General features: G+C 40.6%; 2 protein-coding genes across 12 annotated transcripts in view; both read left to right on the top strand.

Annotated features, from left to right (window-relative positions):
• Positions 1–20,306, top strand: part of LOC126373942 (golgin subfamily B member 1-like) — a 109,677-nt gene that overhangs the window by 51,804 nt on the left and 37,567 nt on the right. For 8 of the 11 annotated variants that reach the window (XM_050020307.1, XM_050020303.1, XM_050020306.1 and 5 more), the window contains 6 exons: positions 71–118; positions 2,228–2,395; positions 3,731–3,781; positions 4,837–5,196; positions 5,758–5,889; positions 6,219–6,377. In XM_050020307.1, the coding sequence (XP_049876264.1) occupies positions 71–118; positions 2,228–2,395; positions 3,731–3,781; positions 4,837–5,196; positions 5,758–5,889; positions 6,219–6,377 (918 nt within the window). The remainder of the gene's footprint in view (positions 1–70; positions 119–2,227; positions 2,396–3,730; positions 3,782–4,836; positions 5,197–5,757; positions 5,890–6,218; positions 6,378–20,306) is intronic. The other 3 variants (XM_050020304.1, XM_050020305.1, XM_050020310.1) reach the window with 3 other exon arrangements.
• Positions 12,266–15,290, top strand: LOC126374002 (uncharacterized). The gene is made up of 10 exons (XM_050020446.1): positions 12,266–12,772; positions 12,844–13,024; positions 13,150–13,332; positions 13,473–13,541; positions 13,646–13,714; positions 13,959–14,045; positions 14,162–14,248; positions 14,324–14,443; positions 14,536–14,627; positions 15,176–15,290. Exons 1-10 carry the CDS (start codon positions 12,747–12,749, stop codon positions 15,207–15,209), a joined length of 948 nt encoding a protein of 315 aa, XP_049876403.1. The 5' UTR covers positions 12,266–12,746; the 3' UTR covers positions 15,210–15,290.

The following is a 20,306-nucleotide window of genomic DNA, read 5'->3' as shown; positions in this document are numbered from 1 at the left end:
GCTAATATATGTATATCGAACTTTATATTTATAAGAATATGTATTATGTTTGCACCGCACGGCACGCCAGGTTAAAAGGATGACAGATTCACCTGTACATAAGATATGCTGCGAGAAGGTAAACACACGCCCCGAATACTATAATAACCTTTTTCATTGATAATCTACTACTTACATTATTAATTTATTATTACTTGCCTAAACCTTCCCACTGCAGGGCAAAGTCCTCTCTCCCTTTCTTCCACTTCTCCCGAACTAGGGCTTTCTCTTTCCAAGATGAGAAGTACGCATCTAACTCGAAAGTATACAAGGACTACTTATATACTAGGAAATTAAATGTAAATTATGAGCCCAAAGCGTATGCGAAGAAGTATATTCATAATATAGTAAATTTCCATTAGTTCAACTGGTAAGACTACTGGAAATAGGGTGTAAATTAGACTGGGTTTGTCCGTTACACTTACAGCCTCCGATCATATATCTTGGTAGAAGCTGTGTTGTCGCCTAAACAATGGCATCGTCGAATCGAGGAGTTATAACTGTGACGCGCCTCATTTCCATAGCTATCTCAGTTACTTAAAGTTTACATTAGGTTAAACCGTATGACACTTTAGGGTTTTATCGAAATACTTGAAGTGGCATTCATTAGAATTGATGCGGGAACGATATTTTGTATGACTTTTGCATGGAATAGGCTACTTTCCAACTAGTCAAATCAGTTACTTTTTACTAAACGTCAAAACACTAAATTACCATGGATTTTGTAAGAAAAAGCAACCTGTGACGTCATAGAAAAACAAGTCACAGTTTTGTTTATTAAAGTTCATAAATAGTTCAGAAATAAGAAAACGTTTTTCGTCACCTTTAGATCCGTCTTTATTTAGTAATCAGAATCTCACGTCGTCGCGTTGTTTTCCCACACTTTATGAGAAACCGTACACTTAGTTGTAACGAAAAGGTTTTTAAAGTAAGGAGTAGATTGTTAATTGAAGGAAGGTTATAATTTATTTAAAAATACTAATGTATTACAGATCACTTTGATGTCTCGTATTCGTAATCGACGCATGGCTTCACATTGTTTTATTATTAGCCATCATTTATTGTGTTTTTATTTATTTCGATTTATATATTTACTGTCACTTATTGTATAGTTAGCTTTTGTATTTGTGTACGCGATGTATTGAAACTCATGTATTTTTCCATTGTTTGTACAGTTAATGTTATTACAATTCAGATTTCGTCCTCATTCAATTTTAATTACAATAATTATGTACATATTTGTGAATGTAATACGAACTAAATTGAATGTGTATAAGTACAAGTAATTTGGTTACGTTTTTTCGATAAGATATGGTCAATGTGGGACTTTCCAAGCTACGTTCCATAAAAACAATATAGATGGCGCTGTACAGATTTTCCTTCGACTAACTTTCTACTTTAATGGATCATGCACAACAGACATCGTGCATCTCATCATTTGTAGGTATAAATGACGACCCTTTTTATTACACCCAGACACAATTACATCTTCCACCCGTTATTATTCTCATCAAAATAAAGACAAGCAATATAGACAGCAACATAATTCTATACCATATCTGATGTAAATATCAAGTAATAATTATTTTTGCAATATGCCTTTCCTATTGCGTTATATTTTTGAATAATTATGTACCCGAGCAATGAGAAAATAGGTAATTGGTGCTAATTCCTGTAATCCAAATATCAAGCAACAATTATCTTTATATAATAATATGCTACTGCCATCACATTGTATTTTGGAATAATTACGTACTCAAGTAATGAGAAAATAGATAATTATCACGATAAAGCTGTACAACGCCATCTATATTATTTTTGGTGACCTTAAAGTGAAAACTACTTAAAATCACATTCAGATATGATTTTTATTAACAAAATCTCTCAATAGACAAGCTAGTGTCAATCCAGATAAAATCGGTGGTCTCAATTTTTACCCAGATTGAAATTAATTGAAAGAAATCAAGGTTCTGTTGAAGAAAATTACATTAGAATGTGATTTTTCAAAAAGGCACGTAAATGTTATAGAAAAATGTCTGTCACAAAAGGGATACATCCGTGACATTGATCTACGTAAACACTTTATTTTCGACTTCAACCGATGAAGCTCTCGACCTCTATTCATTTTTCTTGTTCTATCTGACCTCTGGCACAAAACTAATGTAAATACACAAACCGCTACGACCAGCTGGAAGCGGCCAACCGCCAGTTGCGCGCGACCCGACAGTTCGTGGAAGAACAGGCGAGCGAACGCGAGACCGAGCGAGATGAGTTCGCCGCGCGGCTCGCCGAGCTGCGCGACGAGAACGCTCGCCTCGCCACGCGCCTGCAGAACAATGCTCGGATATTGAATGAGGTCTGTACACTACATAGCTTTAGATGCTTTGTCAAAGAGTCGTTTCTCAGGGACTCGTGAGTCTTGATTCATTCAGCCAGTGTTCATTTTACCACTGTATGTCCTACTTTATATGAGTAACAGTGGAAGAGAAACTGATGCGGGCTTACCTTCGCATGATGCGATATATGATCCGATAGATGTTGTTTATTTATCGTGTAGACGAATAGCGATTTCTAGGTTGTGTCTATGGCGGGGTGCAAGATAAGCGCGCCGCGCGTGGCGTTGATATATCCAGCGCTCCAACCAATAGATATAGCGAATGCTATCTACGTAGATTGAACGACGTTCGTTATTGGTCGGACGTAAATTATGTATGTAAAAAGTGGATAAGTAAAGCTTGATTAGAAATATAATACCCTTCGCCATTTTGTGGCTAACATAAGAACTATCTTTGAAGAATGTTCTCTGGCAAGATTTTTATATTTCAAGACACGCTTTTCTTATTGATTTTTTATTACAGTTTTCACATTTACTTTGCACAATATGGCTGTATAAACAATTGTCACTTCCATTTTTTATTGTCACCTGTTTATGTTGTGTCTTGTTTTGCTAACATTTGCACAAGGAATAAAGATAACTAACGAAATTAACCAATGAAACACTAATTGTATGTTGCTTGCAATTTTTGTTAATATTTGCACAGTGAATACGCATAACGGACATGAAATCAAAATGGCTAGTGGTGATGTGATAAAAAGTACCTACTTATGCTAAAAAATTTAAACGGATTTCAAAGGCTCAATTTATGTCTATTTTGGAACTTTATTGAAAAAGTATTAATATTTGATGAGTAAGTAGTCGTTACATAAGCCATGTCAGGGGCATTTGGCGGCTCAATAATAACCCTGACACCAGGGTTGATGAGATTGGTAATTCACCTCACAACCCATACGATAGAAGAAGATTTCATACTTGTCAACTACCCTAATCTCAACAGATATATCATTAAAGTACATAATTGACAATATAACATAAGATTACGACTACGCAGTTGGGGTAGTCGGAGGTACATCCATCGCAAGATGAACTAAGTACCCATACCTCACATAAAACATACGTAATAGGCTAGTTTCCAACTAGTCAAATCAGTTACTTTTTACTAAACGTCAAAACACGAAATCACTATGGAATTCGTATGAAAAAGCACACTGTGACGTCATAGAAAAACGTGATAAAATGTCGCACTTATTATTACATTTTTATTTATTAAAATTCATCTACTTGTGACAAGTAAACATCCACGTATATGCGTATCCAGTGTGCCGCCTGTAGTTAGTGTAACTGTGTGTACAGATGCACTGCCTGCGCCTGTCGCACTGCAACTGTCGCGCGCACGACGCACATGTAAGTGTTGCCATACTCCGACTAACTCACACGCTTTGTAGACCTCTTTTAAAAATAGCTCAATTGGAATGACAGCTGTCAGAACAAGGGGGTTAAAAAGGCCACACTGAAGCAATTCAACTAAAAAAAAGCAATATTGCTATTCGACTTTTTGTTGCCATTGCGTACTTACTTTTATATGTGTATATGTCAAATTGCAATATTGCTTGTTAGATGGATTGCTTTAATGGGGTGTTTTAGACCCCCGCACCCCTCAGTACACTTTACATAAACTTTCTTCTTTTTCCTGATATTTCCCTTTCTCATTTGACTGTATTTCTGTCCTGTTGTCATTCTAATCAAGCTGTATTTTATGAGATATAACACGCTTTTTAATGTATACTATCTTCTCATATAGTGCCAAAAATGTTGGAAATGTAGTTTGTGGTGTATAACTGTACTCCCAGTAGAATAGTGGTGGATTCGTAGTACTGTAATAACTTATATAAAAGTTTATTAATATTAATGACTATGTAAGGTTATACAAATAATAATTTTATTGTAATTAAAACACATAATAACGGGTTCTTACCGCGTTTAAATCAGGGATATGAGACTCCTGATCAGTCATCCCGTGATCATGGCACTTGCAACAGTGTCGAAATATCGGAAGTCTCATATCCCCGATTTAAACGCGGTAAGAACCCGTTATTATGTGTTTTAATTATGATAATAACCGCGTAAACCTAAAACAATGAATAATTTTATTATTAATGTAGTACTTTCAGATCGGTACAATAATTATATACTTGTAGAAAATAAACTGAAAAAGCTAAAACGTTATCAGCCTCAAGTTTTAGCAGTAAGTCATTGAATTGTAGCTTAGATCTAAAATTGAATCTTGGTTTAGACATTATATTGAAAATAAATAAGAATAATTTATTTCATTAAAAACTTAGTCTCATTTTAAAATTAGCTAGTTAAGTATAGTTTGTGATGCCTAAACTAAGTAAGTGAATCTTACCTGTATCTCAGTCCAAATACTTTTGATTTACGTCTCGTACTTTCCCCAATAGGTGGAGCAACTAGAAGCCCAGACGCGCGAGATGAACCAAATAATAGCCGAACTGGAATCCCGAAAAGTCCAAACGGACGAAGAAATAAAATCCTACCAAGAAAAGATCACCTTACTCCGCGATATCATAGCCAATTTGGAGAACCAACTGGAACAGAAAACCACCCACGAGTCCGAGGTTTTAGAGCAACTCGACCAAATGAAGAAGACGATAGATGAAAGAGACAACAAGATGCGGTCGCTTATTGGGGAGTTGGAGTCTTTGAAGAGTGAGAAGGCAGATCAGAGTGACTTGATATGCGTCAAATGTGGCCAAGACGACGACAGATATGAAACGCTCATGGAGAACTTAAAAGAACAGGTAACTCATTCACTATTAATTTTGTTATTAACCGATTTCAAAAAAGAAGGTTATTTTCTCTGTATGCGTGTGCTTCTGGATTATGTCCCATACCACCACCGGTTCACCAAGGGGAGGCTTGTACCCAGCAGTGGGACGTATATAGGCTGCTTAAGTTTATATCATGCTTCTCAAACTTCCATCGGCGATATCTCTTTGCCCACCGCGTTTTTTATCTCTTTCTTATCTCTCTCGTAATCTATTTCTTATTATGGTAAAGCGAGTCTGCCATTTTTTGCAAATATTATTTCTTTTTTATCATTTCCTTTTTTGGTAAAGTGGAAGCTCAGAGGAGAAGTCTTTGCCAGCAGTGGGACAATCCAAGCTAGAGAAACCATCCAATGACATTGCAATCAACATTTCATGAATTGTTACCTGTCAAAATGGTGCCCAAGACATAGGATGGTTGGAAAGATAATGGGGTTGTCTTTGCCCAGCAGTGGGACATAATAGGCTATAGGTAAAAAATCTAGCATGTTTACTAAGTATGTGATGAAACTAATCTAGTGCGTCACTCCACAGACCCGTTGGCTGGAAGAGAAGGTCCATCGCAGCACTCAGCGGTTAGAGAGGATCCACGAAGTGGCTTCTACTTCCTGCAGCGAACCCAGCGAGGACGTGTCGCTCAGAGACCAGAAGAACAGGAATATTGAGGTAATAACATAAACTCACGACTACATCCCAATAGGGTAGTGGGATAGAGGCACGGTCACAAGTACTAATATGTATACACTTTGAAACCATGTCACATTAACTATTTTGAAAAATTAAACCGTAAGTCTCATTAAATGTCAAATATGATAGTGCGACAGGGTTCTAAAGTGGGTACATGATATTGCTCACGACTGCAACCATCGCAAGATAAAACTAAGTACCACGCCTCACCGAGCTTTCTGAAAGGTGGTGAGTCGTATCGCCGTCCATAATGGTCGAGCCAACTGTGTTAGTTGATCGCCGACGTAAAAGGCCCCGCCCCGCCGCAGGTGTGCAGCCCTATGCCGGCGTCCCCCCGCGTGGAGGTTGCGCCCCCGCTGGCGGGGCTGCTGGACTGCCTGCAGGCGCACGCGCGGGCCGAGGATGCGGCGCTCAAGAGGATAGCAGACCTCGAAATGCAGCGGACGCAGCTTAAGGATGTCGCGCAGGTTAGTGAATCTAAATAAAAAATAACATAAGCTCCCGACTATATTTCCAATTGGGCTAGTCAGACGTACCAGCATTCAAGATGCTTTATATCTTCGATTTCCATAATCGAACTTTATATTAGACCAACGTGATAACAGTATCGCTGTCTACAATGGTCGTGCTAACCTTGTTAGTGAAGATTGCTTTACAAGTAATTAACGACTAACTATTAATAACTTTTTATATAATAGAGATTAAAATTAAATCTCAAGAAACTTTCAAGCCCCATTTTGTAATTTCAATGTTTAATACTCTTTATCATTCGTTAAATAATGACTTTTCTATTACTAAATCCGACAGAAGGATTGTGTCTTTTCTAACATGACAATTGTTATGGGCGATAGGCTCATCCATCACCATAAGGTTATAATAATATCCATCTTAGGACTTAGTATCAACGGTGGTACTTGTGGCTCACTTCCTTCATTAGGGAGTACGGGCATGAGTTTATATATAAGTATTCTTCTTCTTATCGTGTGGGTTGTCAGTTAGAATACCATCATCAACCCTGGTGTCAAGGTTATTATTGAGCCGTCAAAGGCCCCTGACATGGCTCATGTAACGACTACATACTTATCAGTAAGTAGTAACCGGGACCAATGGCTTAACGTGCCTTCCGAAGCACGGATCGTCTTATTTTTGGACAATCAGGTGATCAGCCTGTAATGTCTTAATCAAACTAGGCATAACAAAGTGATTTTTGTGATTTGTCCCCACCGGAATTCGTACCCGGGACCTCCGGATCGTGAGCACAACGCTCAACCACTGAACCCGTTATATAGTATTGAAGGAACAGAATAAAAATCTACAATTTCCTGACTCACGATCATAATAAAATAACAGTCCTATGGCAGATCTTGGATGCTCATTGATAACTGGCTCGCGGCCAGCGGAGTTATTTTGATAACTAATAGTGACCACGCTGCCCTAGTGTCGTAAGAAATAGTTTTTTTTTTCAATACTGACAGTTGTGTTGGGTTTTGAATGGTATACGAGGTTGGTTCAGTCATCGTGGGCAAAAAAATCAAAGAAATGTTATATTGGGCTCATTGCGGAAGTTTCTTCTTCTTCTATCGTGCGGGCTGGGAGGTGGATTACCAACCTCAAGTGTCAAGATTATTATTGAGCCGCCAAATACCCCTGGCATGGCTCATGTAATGACTTACTTACTTACATCAGTTATTATTAGCTGGGACCTACGGTTTAACTTGTCTTCGAAGCACGGTTTATTTTACTTTCGGGCATTCACGTGATCGGCCTGTAGTGTCCTAACCAAACCAGGGTTACCGGCTGGACCGGAACTGACTGCTGCTGAGCGGCAAATCTGAAAAAGAAAAATACGTAGGTTAATAGAATAGAGCATAAAATATACACAACGACCTCCCTATTGGAGTCTTAATTTAGTTTTACTTTTTACTTTACCTTATACTATTTACTGTGTTAAATTATTACTTGATAGCATTTCTTCTTATTTTTATATTCTTCGTTTACTTTATCCTTACCTTTTACGTCTTTTTATTTTATTTTACACATTTACTTGACGCGATCCGACAAACATGTTTGGATACAGGACACCCATAAAGGTGCCAAACTCGGGTCCCCAACCTCCAAAGGCGCCAGCAAAACCTGGCACCACCGACACCAGTCCCAAGCCAACGACGTCAAGGGTGAGGACGAGTATCGAAGCCTGGGATTCAGGTGACCTCCCCAACTTGGCTCAGACCACCCCTTCCCCCAAGCCAATAGTAAAACAAGCTCCGAAGTCCACGCAACGTAAGAGGCCGGCATCGCAGGCGACCCCAGCGCCGTACAAAAGTGCCTCCCCGACCTTGCCTTCTTCACCCGCCAGTCGAGCGGCGAGCGCAAGAGCCTGGATCACGAAAGGGAAGACATACCTAAGTGAGTCCAGGAATATCAAAACAGAAATTAAAAACGGTCTCGTAACTGCTCTAGACAGCCTATATAGGCTGTACAAGGAAGCCGAAGCAGGAGGGAGAGCAGAGACTAGTGGCTTGGGTGGAGCGGACGGAAACGCAGAAAGTGTGCCTAAAACCGACAGGAACGCACAAGACCGTCTGCTGTTGGGCAGGATTGAGGAGCAAACCAGACTTATCCAGGAACACGGTCGGAAGCTCGATGAATTGAAGGAGACCGTGGAAAAGAAAGCCGAAGACGTGCAAAAACTGTCATACGCGGAGGTTGCAAGATTAAACAAAAGCGTCGCAGACCTCAAAGACGAGATAAACAGCCGGGAGTGTCCGCGGCCTGAACGCGTAGAGGCAGAACATCCGCCATATCAAAACCACAGGTCACCAATGCACTCCATCATAATAACATCGGAAGATAAAGAGGAGAGCGGACAGGAGGTGCTCTCAAAAATTAGGAATGCATTGGATGCAAAAAACACTGGAATACGTGTGGACAGGGTGCGGAAAGCAAAGGACCAGAAGATCGTCCTAGGCTGCCACAACAAAGCTGAAATAGAGAGAGTTAGTGAGGCGGTGAGATCTTGCAACCTTCACGTCCGTGAGGCACAAAATAAAAACCCGCTGGTTGTGCTGCGTGACGTTCTGGCCATACACACCGACGAGGAAATTGTTAAAGCCATAAAAAACCAAAATGGCCACTTACTTGCGGGAATCGAGGACAACAACCTCAAAGTAGCCGTAAGGTACAGGCGAAGAGCTCGAAATCCTCATGCCAGCAACGTCGTAGTGGAGGTATCCCCCACGGTGTGGCAGAGGCTCACAAAAGCGGGTCGGCTGCACATTGATCTACAAAGGGTTCGCGTCGAGGATCAGACGCCATTAGTGCAATGCTCGATGTGCCTGAGCTACGGTCATAGTAAACGCCTTTGCAAGGACATAGTTGAGAAAAAGAAGCAGCTACTGCGGAGGCCCTCACAAGTGGGCAGAGTGCGAGGATCGATTGGTGGGGGAAACACCAACCTGCTGCAATTGCAGCAAAGCGGGTCTAACGGCCACCAACCACCACGCCTTCAGTACCGAGTGTATCACGCGACGCAAATGGGACGCGTTAGCACGCGCAACCACGGCATATTGCTAAGGGCGACCACGATGGCCAAGTGGTGGATGGTGCCAACACTCCACCAGCTAAGAAAACATACCGCGTCTTCCAGGCAAACCTCCAACGAAAACAAATAGCCACGGATGAAATTATGCTCGAGGCAAGTAATAACAAAGTGGCATTTGCACTGCTCCAGGAGCCGTACGTGGGCAGCACAAGTAGCATGAAAGCGTATAGGGGCGCGAGGATCTTCCAGAATACTGAACAGGAAGAGGGAAACGTGAAGGCAGCAATTGCAGTCTTCGATCAAGACATGAGTGTCACACAGTTCCCAGAACTCACCACAAACAACATCTCTGTGGTGGGGATCCGGACCAGCGCCTGGGAGATTGTCGCGGCCTCATGCTACTTTGAGCCAAACCAGCCCATGGGGCCATACTTGGAGCAGCTGCAAAATATCTACAACATGTTAAAACCCAGATTGTTTCTCGTGGGAGGTGATGCCAATGCGAAGAATACCTGGTGGGGTGGTGGCACTATAGACGATAGGGGCAGAGAAATGTCTGGGGCAATCGAAGAAATGGGGCTTCAGGTGCTCAACGACGGCGAAATCCCCACTTTTGACACCATCCGGGGCAATAGGCGTTTCACGAGCTACATCGATATCACGGCCTGCTCAGCGGAAATGCTGGACCTAGTGGAGGACTGGAAAGTCGACGAAAGGATTACGAGCTCCGACCATAATACCATAGTCTTCAACGTCAGGCTCGCAAGAGCGAAAGGCACGGGCATCCAACGAACAACGCGTGTCTATAGCACCAAAAGGACCAATTGGGTTCAGTTTCATGAGAAACTGAAACAATTGATAACCGATGGTGCTATAGACAAAGCTAAAATCGAAAGCATCAAAAATACAAGGGAATTGGATGACTTTTCGGAGGAGTACACTGGCATAGTCAAAAAGACATGCGAGGGTGCTCTTCCGAAAAGGAAGTCCAATCAAAAACTTACCCTGCCGTGGATGTCCGAGGAGCTTGACGAGCTGAAGAGGAAGGTCCTTACCTGGAAACGTAGAGTCCGTTGCGCAGCGCCAATCCGTAGAGCCCGCGTCGTCGATGAGTACCTGAAACTGAAAGAAGAGTATGAAAGGGGGGTGAAGAAGGCACAGATTGAAAGTTGGAAGGGGTTCTGTGGCAAGCAGGATAAGGAGGGGGTATGGGAAGGTATCTACCGAGTCATCGGTAGGACCGCCAAACGACATGAAGATCTACCCTTGGAAGTAGACGGAAGGACTGTAGATATGCGCGAGTCAGCAAGGATTTTGACCGAAACCTTCTACCCTGAGGATTCGGCGGGCTGTGATACGGCATACCACCGACAAGTGCGAGCGGAGGCCAACAGAGTGAACGGTGATTCCCAAGGCGAGCCTCGGGACCCACCGTTTACAATGGAGGAGCTCCGAGCAGTGGTGGAAGGTTTCAATCCCAAGAAGGCACCGGGAGCTGACGGTCTTACGGCGGATATCTGCAGTCAGGTTATCTCCTGTGACCCAGGAGTTTTCTTATCACTGGTCAACAAGTGTCTGGAGCTTGAGCACTTCCCGACCATCTGGAAGGAGGCCACAGTAGTGGTCTTACGCAAGCCGGGGAAGGATAACTACAGGACCCCCAAGGCATACAGGCCGATAGGACTGTTGCCAGTGATGGGAAAAATCTTTGAAAAACTGGTCGTAGGCAGACTGAAATGGCACATTCTCCCCAGGATTAGTACTCGCCAATATGGCTTTATGCCCCAAAAAGGCACTGAGGACGCCCTCTACGATCTAGTGAATCATATACGTCGTAAAATAGAAGCAAAACTGCTTGTCACGTTAGTCTCGCTAGACATAGAGGGAGCCTTTGACAACGCCTGGTGGCCAGCAATTAGAGTCAGATTGGCTGAGGAAAAGTGCCCTGTAAACATAAGGAGAGTGCTTGACAGCTACCTACGGGACAGAAAGGTCACAGTGAGGTACGGGGGAGTAGAATACTCAAAGAGTACAACAAAAGGTTGCGTGCAGGGGTCGATTGGCGGTCCTATCTTGTGGAACCTTCTCCTAGACCCTCTTTTGAAGCAGCTTGAGGAACGGGGGGACTATGTCCAGGCATTTGCGGACGACATAGTCCTCGTGTTTCATGGGCACACGGCTCTCGAAATAGAGAGACAGGCCAATGCTGCACTCGCCCATGTCCGGAATTGGGGCATTCAAAATAAACTACACTTTGGTCCTCATAAGACCAAAGCAATGACCATGACCAGGAAACTTAAATATGACAACCCAATTCTGAGCATGGGTGGGGTCGGCATTGACATGTCTGTAGACATTAAGATCTTGGGGCTCCACATCGACAGAGGACTAACCTTTAACAAACACGTGGCTGAAGTCTGTAAAAAATCAATTGGCATATATAAACAACTTTCAAGGGCGGCCAAAATCGACTGGGGTCTTCATCCTGAGGTCATTCGGACCATATATACCGCCACAGTAGAGCCAGTAATACTGTATGCCTCTAGCGCTTGGGTCACAGCAGCCAATAAGCTAGGTGTGCAAAAACACCTAAACAACATCCAGAGAGGCTTTGCGCAGAAGATTACTAAAGCGTATAGGACTGTCTCCCTCAACTCTGCCCTTGTGCTGTCCGGGCTACTCCCTCTTGATCTCCGGATCAAAGAGGCAGCCGCCCTATTTGAGGCCAAGAGAGGGGTGCCTCGGCCAGCGCAAGGGGATAGAGAAATCGAGAGAGTCGTTGCATATGCCCAAACTCCACATCCGGCGACGCATATAAACCAGCGGGCTCGGCACGACTATCTACTGCCGCGCCGCGGCGCGGCGCGGTATGGTTTAAGATATATGCAGTTTCTATCTTCTCTGCGGGCACGGTTTGACAGCGCGATCCACTATCTACCGTGGATAAAATTATAACTCGTCGCATAAAAAAATGTTGCTATCTGAAATAAAAGTGTTGTTTTTTCATTTGTTAACACTATACCCCCAATAGTGCTGTTCTAAATCATTCGTTCATTTCGTAATCTTTTTTCTTTTTTTGGTTTATAAATGCGATTTTTGACGTACTCACAAGATTAGAAAAGGATAGCGCTATACAAGTTTTTACTGTTTTATTATGAGTCTTGTGATTGTTTCAATGACAAAAAAACGCGAACAAAAAAAAAAAACGCGAACATAAAAAATACAAACGAACTGAGAAAAGTCGTCAACTTCTTTTGAACTTTGTGAAGTAAAAATTTTCGTGATCTTTTTGGAAATGAACCCGCAGTTAGGGAAAAAGAAGTAAGTATCAAATCCGAATTGTTCTATTTGGTTTACGAAGAATCTTGTTTTATCATCATAACTTGTTTCAGAATAAGGAGTACTCTAACTCAACAAAAAATGTTAGTTGATTATATGAGTACACACCCCAGTTTTGCCAACGGGGAGTTCACTGGCCCCTTGGGCAGCCAGCAGTATCTACAGCAGTGGGAAACGCTGCGGATGCTGCTGAGGGAACATGGGCCTGACAAATCCATAGAACAATGGCGACATGTAATTATTGCTCTTTTTAAATATTGTTGTAAATAATTTATTTAATATTTTCATTTTAGATTGTAATTATTATTATATGTATTGAAGTAAAGCACAATTTTAATTGGTAATCAAAAAAATTTCAGACTTGGCGGGATTTAAAAAAAAAAGCAAGGGGCGAAGGAGCGAGCCTACGTAAGGCTTTGACCGCCACAGGCAATTTAATTCCTGTGCCAAGCCTCTCCGAGACAACAAATAAAATTTTAGGTGTCATTGGCACAGAGATGGCTTTTGGTATAGGTGGCGACTCACAGGAGACAGGTATTGGGGTAAGTTGGAGTGAATTAGAACATCAAATATAGTGAACAAATATTATCTTTATTCATTATATTTTATCATTTAAAATATACAAACATAAAAAGATAAATGAAATCCTAAAATCCAACATTAAAGTGATTTCCATTTCTAGGAGCTGCCATCTCATAAAACTGTGGAGTCGTCAATGGGTCAGTCACAGGAATTGAATAATGAAATAGAGGCAAGTATTTAAATAGCAAGCGAGGTGTACATGTTTAGAATTTCAGTTATAATTACTTTTAAGGAGTAATATAACACCAATATAAAATGCTACTTTTATTTTAGATTGAAATCATCGAAAACCAGGGGCAGGCTCTGGGATATGCCGTCCCTTCCATAGTGCGTCAAATAGAGGCAAGACTCAATTTTCTTTTTTTAATCAGAAGTTACATAAAATCATATTCATCCAGTATACCTAATGAGCAGAACATACGATCACGCCTGTTTCCCATTGGGGTAGGCAGAGTCCACGGAGTTCCACTTACAGTAGTCAAGTCACCCCACACATAGCTCTCATTTCCACTGCATCACATAATATATATATACATATACATTCTTGTTCCACTATATTACCAATAAAAACTAGCTTTTATTCCAGATGCCAGTCTTCAATGAAGAACAGAGGCGGGTTCGGGCACAAAGTCCCACCAACCCCACGTCGACATCCACACAGAGCCAAATACAGGCAAGACTCGATTTTCTTTTTGTAAATGTTTATAAAATCATGTTCATACAGTATACGTAATGGAGTGAAATATCTAGGCTCTATAGCACCAAAATAAAAGCCGAATTTTATTCCAGATGCCAGTTTTTAATTTAGAACACAGGCAGGCCCCGGGACAAAGTCCTATGTTACCCGCTTACACGTCGACCTTCACACGGAGCCAGGTAAGTTTGTGAAGGTTCCAACTTTCTCATTTTAATAATATATTAAAGCACTACTTTAAAACCCATTCATTCCAGAATACTGCTCATAGAGACGTGCACCCTACCACTTCCACATCACAGCAGCGGCGTATTGGGCTAGGAGATCGGGCCGTCGAGTTTCTTGCGGCAGAGCAAGCAACGACAAATGTTTTAAAAGTAAAGTAACGCGCGACTTTGTTGTTTGAATTTTTATATTAATCAATCACAGTAATGTGAATTAATTTCAAAATATAAATGCTTCATTACAGGATATAGTCAACACCATACAGACACAGAACCAATTATTGAAGGAGAGAAATAATAATTTGGTTCTGCAAAACAGATTAAAAAACAGGGAGCGGTAAGTAAAAAAACCCAATTACTAGATTTGAGTAATAAACATCGCCGATTGTTGTTATTATTGTTCTCATACAATGTAACTGGTTCTGCTGGCACCGCCACAAGTTCCATTGGTAGCCTAAAAGATAAAAATATTTATTAATAATATTAGAGCATAAGGCACATGTTTCAAACACACACAGGCCTCGTATAAGGGCTAAGAAATACAGGATCATACATAATAATGATAATTCAATTCAAGAGAAACTAACCTGAAATGCCGCATGATATTGTACAAGGTACATGCGGCATAAATCATAGCTGAGGCTTTTTCGGGGGCGTAGTGGATGTTCCTATCCAAACCCAGCATTCGGAACGTGCCCTTCAGGTAACCATTGGTGCGTTCAATAGTGTTTCGGGCTCGGCAATGCCAGTTGTCATACCGTGCCTCTGGAGAACCCACTTGGGTGTTCCTTATTGGAGTCATGAGCCATGGCTCCAACGCATAGCCAGCATCTCCTGAAAATAATGAAAGCATTTATATATTATTTATGTTCTTTTTTGTTACAGACTTCGTCAGGCAAGATTAAAGAAGTTTTTGTAAAGTTTTAATTTAAGATAATACAATAATATTGTTGTTGTTATTTTTTTTGTTAAGTTTAGATAGATTAGATATGCACAGAACACAATTGTGATAGTTTAGTTTTGATTGAGAATATCTATTATAATTGTTAATGTGAATTAAACACTGATTTGTGACTAATTAAGACTGATTTACAATGATTATTTAATTATATAATTTGATCTCATTTAAAAAAAAAGAAATTATATAAATACCTCATATTATTGAATTTTTATTTTAAATGTAATCTTACTTATTAATATTATTATTAATTTACCACTCATCTGCCGTGGTACCAGACAACAGATTTGATATTGTGTCTCGCGTAAATCAGTGATTTAATAGCTTAATTTAATAGCCATCAGTCCTTTAACTCTTCCCTGTTTTCAGCCACCTCATGACATTACTAACATAATTGTTGCATGAAAGATAATTATAAAAAGATTATGTAACATACCCAATAGAAAATAGTCTCCAATCCTGTTGGTATATAGCCTCCTCATCTCATCTTTTATTAATGAGTTATTAAAAATAAATTGGTCATGGACCCGGCCTGGGTAATTTGCATTACAACTGAGGATCCGGCAGTCTGCATCACAGATCTAAAATCAACAATAAACAATGGTCAGAATACCACATCATACTGGGCTGGTAATTGTTATGTAAACATTATGTAATGGAGTAAAATGGTGTATTATTTACCAGTTGCACATTGATTGACATGTAATCATGTCGGTTCTTATATTGAATTTTTGTCAACCCAGGTGGTGGGAACAAAGACACATGTGTGCAATCAATGGCACCAATTACATTTGGCACACCAAACTTCTGCCTGAACCCTCCTGCCACTTCTTGCCGAGCCTCTTCAGACCCCGGAAAAACAATCCATTTTGGTTTGAGCCTGTGAAAGTACAAATTATAATAATTGTTAGAATAAACAAAAATATTAAAATTGTTGTTAAATTATCATAATTCAAAATAATTTACGTAAATACTTACTTTCTATTCACCGCATCTATAAATTGCGTCAAATATTTGCTCACTGTTGTTGGAGCCAGTGAGGTGTTTTGATCCTGACCATTACCTCGCTGGTAGTGGCCATTGACAAGTATCCGTAAGCCGGTTAGGATCTAGGAGATAATAATAAAGTCACTTAAAAATCCAATAGAAAAAAGTGTCCTCTTAAGTCAGGAAAAAAAATTACTTACCTTAATATCGGCTGGATAGCCTTCTGAATTAAGGGGTGATAAATCATCCTCCAATTCCTCGTGAAGGTACTCAACCATTTCCGGGCTTATCTTATAGTTGCCAAGAAACTCGTTTCTTGGCAAACTATAAATATACGCGCAGTTCCTAACATCGCTCCGCTGCTCCTTTCTCTCCCTCTTCTCTTCATAAAAACTTATTAAGTTTCTGATGTAGCCCCTCGACATTTTTATTCAAAATAACTTGCAAATACTTGTCTAACGACGCCTATCTCAAGCCTATCTGCCACTCTCGGGAGGCAGATAAATATATGTCAATCGAAATGTCATACGTAGAAATCAGACGGCAGCCATATTGGCGCCGTGCACGCACTTGGATATACTATCCACTATCGGCAAGTGACAGTTGTTAGCGGAATTGCTATCTACTCGTACGACGACGTCGTGCACGCATCGATTTAATATATCCACGTGGATAGCATTCTTTGATCCTATTGGTCCAAGCCCTCGGATAAATTCCGCGCCGCGCGGCAGTAGATAGTCGTGCCGAGCCCGCAGGAGTTCACTTGTCTGGTAAACCAAGAGCAGGTCGAATGCCAAAACAAGCGTGCAATTCGAATATTTACGGATGGGAGTAAAATTGACGGCAAGGTCGGAGCAGCCCTATCCGTGTGGGATGGAGATGCTGAGACTAAAGCCGTCAAGTTGAAGCTCTCTCCGTATTGCACGGTTTATCAGGCGGAGCTCCTGGCCATATGCGAAGCCACAAGGATGATCCTGGCACGCCGGGAAACGAGTTTTGGCATATACAGCGACTCTCGCTCCGCCCTAGAGACAATCACAAACAACGCCTCTACGCACAACCTAGCCGTCCAGACCCGGGCAAACATTCAAGCCGGACTACTCCAAAACAAGGAGATATCACTGTTTTGGATCAAAGCACATGCAGGACTAGAGGGGAACGAAAGGGCTGATTACCTGGCAAAAGAAGCGGCTCAAAGGATGAAGACAAAACCGGATTACGACCTGTGCCCACAGTCGTATGTCAAGCGCCAACTTCGCATGGAGTCACTGGAGGTGTGGAGCGCAAGATACAGAGAGGGCGAAACAGCCGGCACAACTAAAATATTTTTCCCCGAGGCCATAAGCGCGTATAGAATAATTAGAAAAATAGAACTGACAGGAGCGCTAACACAAATACTAACGGGTCACGGTGGGTTCTCTGAATACTTGCACAGATTCAAGTGTAAGGAGAACTCATCGTGCATCTGTGAACCTGGTGTCGAGGAATCAGTCGCCCACCTTCTATTCGCTTGCCCCACGAATGCCCCACTAAGGTACGAAGTGGAACAGGAACTGGGCGAAACAATTAATGTCGATAACGCAAACCAGCTTATCGCTAGCAATAAAACAAGGACGCTTTTCTTGAGATACTGTAAAGTAGTAGCAGATAGAGCAGTCAAGAGAAATAGTACTAAATAAAAAGCATGTTGCTGACATATATTGGGTTATATGTCAGCCAACATACACTATGTACAATTAGATAGAACTAATTAGTAAGTAAGCATGTGGTGTCAAATAGAATTTAAGCTACCTGTTAAGCTAGAAACATAAGAAAAAAAAAAAAAAAAAAGTATATAAGAAAAAAAAAAAAAAAACAAGGAAAAAAAAAAAATTGCTATAGCAGCCCTACGCACTATATTAAGACATTAACACAGCCCAAATAAAAAACCCCACACACACACCACATACACCATCGAATAAAAAACATAACACACAAATCCGAGTTGACGAAAGATCAATACAAAATTGTACTGACTCTGGATCAACTCTGTAGAGCAAAACGACCGATTACCATTGTGTAAAAAGTTTAATTTTCCGCTTGACAAAGGCTCTGCGCAAAATACAAAAAAAAAAAAAAAAAAAAAAAAAAAAAAAAAAAAAAAAAAAAAAAAAAAAAAAAAAAACCCAAACCAGGGTTCACAAAGTCATTTCTGTGATATGTCCCCACCTGGGGGGTTAAAATGGCCACATCGAAGCAATTCATCTCAGATAGTAATATTGCTATTTGACATTTGTTTGCATTGCGCACTTAATTTTATATGCGCAAATGTCAAATTGCAATATTGCTTTGTTAGATGAATTGCTTCGATGTGGCCTTTTTAATCCACTTGTTATGTTATCACAAATAAACTTTACAATAATAACCCTGACGCCAGGGTTGCTGAGTTTGGTAATCCACCTCACAACCCACACGATAGAAGAAGAACTCTACACATTCTCCTATTTTTCTGAAATTTCACCTATTGTTCTGAAACCCATAGGCCTAAAGTCTAAATAAAAACTAAACCTGCTACTCATCAGTCGTCTGTATTTGAGGTCGAAGCAAAAGTTGTGATTATTCACTTGTTTATTTGCAGTGCGATCTTTTGGCAAGTGCTCGCTCAGATTTCATTGTCACGGACTTCTATTAACATTTCAGCATGTTTGTTTCTTAAATAGCGTTCAAAGTGCTTTTACAAGATTTTGAAGATTTATTTGTGTACATCTTAAACGGTTTTTGTCGAGAAATTAAATTTGACCTTTTGTCTGTCTTTATTTAAAATATATGAATTCTATTTTAATCGCTGATTGTGTTGAATATCTCAGTTGAAATTTGAAACGGCTGTTTCATAAAGCAGCTCTTTACGCCTGAATATGCAGGATGGTGGATGTAGTCATATACTATGAAGAACGGCAAATTGGGTCATAAATTCTGTAGTAGGCAGACTCCATACAAAAATCTCATTCTTACCGTGTGCCGCCTAACGCGTAAGTGCGAGCGAGACACAGTCCTCGCGCTGTCTCCCTTACTCCTTAGCGGCTTACGGCCATTTAAGAGTAAAGTAAGACCTCAGGAGCTGAGGGTGGCGCCTGATAGGAATTGGTGCGGAGCGGAGAGTTACCGTTCTATGGGTAGGATTATTCTTCATTTTATGTTTCTGGTTGTAGTTATCTTTGGGATGGTATTCCACCTCACAACCCACACAATAAGGAGAAGTATTGAGCTACATAGTTTATATCTAGTATTCCTTTCAAATAGTTTCTGTGACTCAGTAATGAGTCAGTTTCCATCTTGCGATATAGAGCAATCCATCATGCGGACTTCAAAGGATTTTCATAATAGCTATAAATAATAATAGCAGATTTTTACAAGTTTACAATATTGTTAGCTTACTCTATGATAAACGGCAATGGAATTATTTTTCCGGTTTTAATCGGCGAGATGGGCTCTTATGAGGTTATAGGTTGTACTTGTAGAAATCCAGTCCATGATTTCATCTTACTTTTCTACTCTTCGCCATTTTGTTGATCTACACTAATCTGTAAGGTCTGCACGACAACCGCGCGATACGCGACGGTTATATGGAGGATTTCGACCAATAAACGCAGCGAATGCTGTCTACATAGCCAACATTGTGCGGCTATTGGTCGAATTGATTACTTGTCAATTATACATAAATAGTTCGGAGAATTATTTTAAAAATTACAGACGCTTATTTTACATTGTTTTAAGTTTACGCGGTTATTATCATAATTAAAGCACATAATAACGGGTTCTTACCGCGTTTAAATGGGGATATGAGACTCCTATCCCCATATCCCCATTTAAACGCGGTAAGAACCCGTTATTATGTGCTTTAATTATGACGCTTATTTTATACCAAAATGTTTTATTTCCTCGAAAAATATTTAAATAATAGAAAAAAACAAACTTTTCTCCAATTATTTTACATTTCGCGCGAAAACGGTTGATCATATGACATTTCGCCCAATGACGTCACATTTCAACAAACAAAGGAACTGTCAAACAGTATAACTTGAAGCCTGACAG

This window comes from Pectinophora gossypiella, chromosome 16 (assembly GCF_024362695.1).
Source record: "Pectinophora gossypiella chromosome 16, ilPecGoss1.1, whole genome shotgun sequence".
Classification (NCBI taxonomy): Eukaryota; Metazoa; Arthropoda; class Insecta; order Lepidoptera; family Gelechiidae; genus Pectinophora; species Pectinophora gossypiella.
The sequence above is the reverse complement of the archived record's forward strand: the minus strand, read 5'-3'. Positions and strand labels throughout refer to the sequence as shown.

Excerpts from the sequence above, each read along its gene's own strand:
- LOC126374002 (XM_050020446.1), top strand. The coding sequence starts at position 12,747 with ATGAACCCGCAGTTAGGGAAAAAGAA. Across the intron at positions 13,542-13,645 it reads AATTGAATAATGAAATAGAG|ATTGAAATCATCGAAAACCA; the intron begins GCAAGTATTTAA and ends CTTTTATTTTAG. Across the intron at positions 14,444-14,535 it reads CAACGACAAATGTTTTAAAA|GATATAGTCAACACCATACA; the intron begins GTAAAGTAACGC and ends GCTTCATTACAG.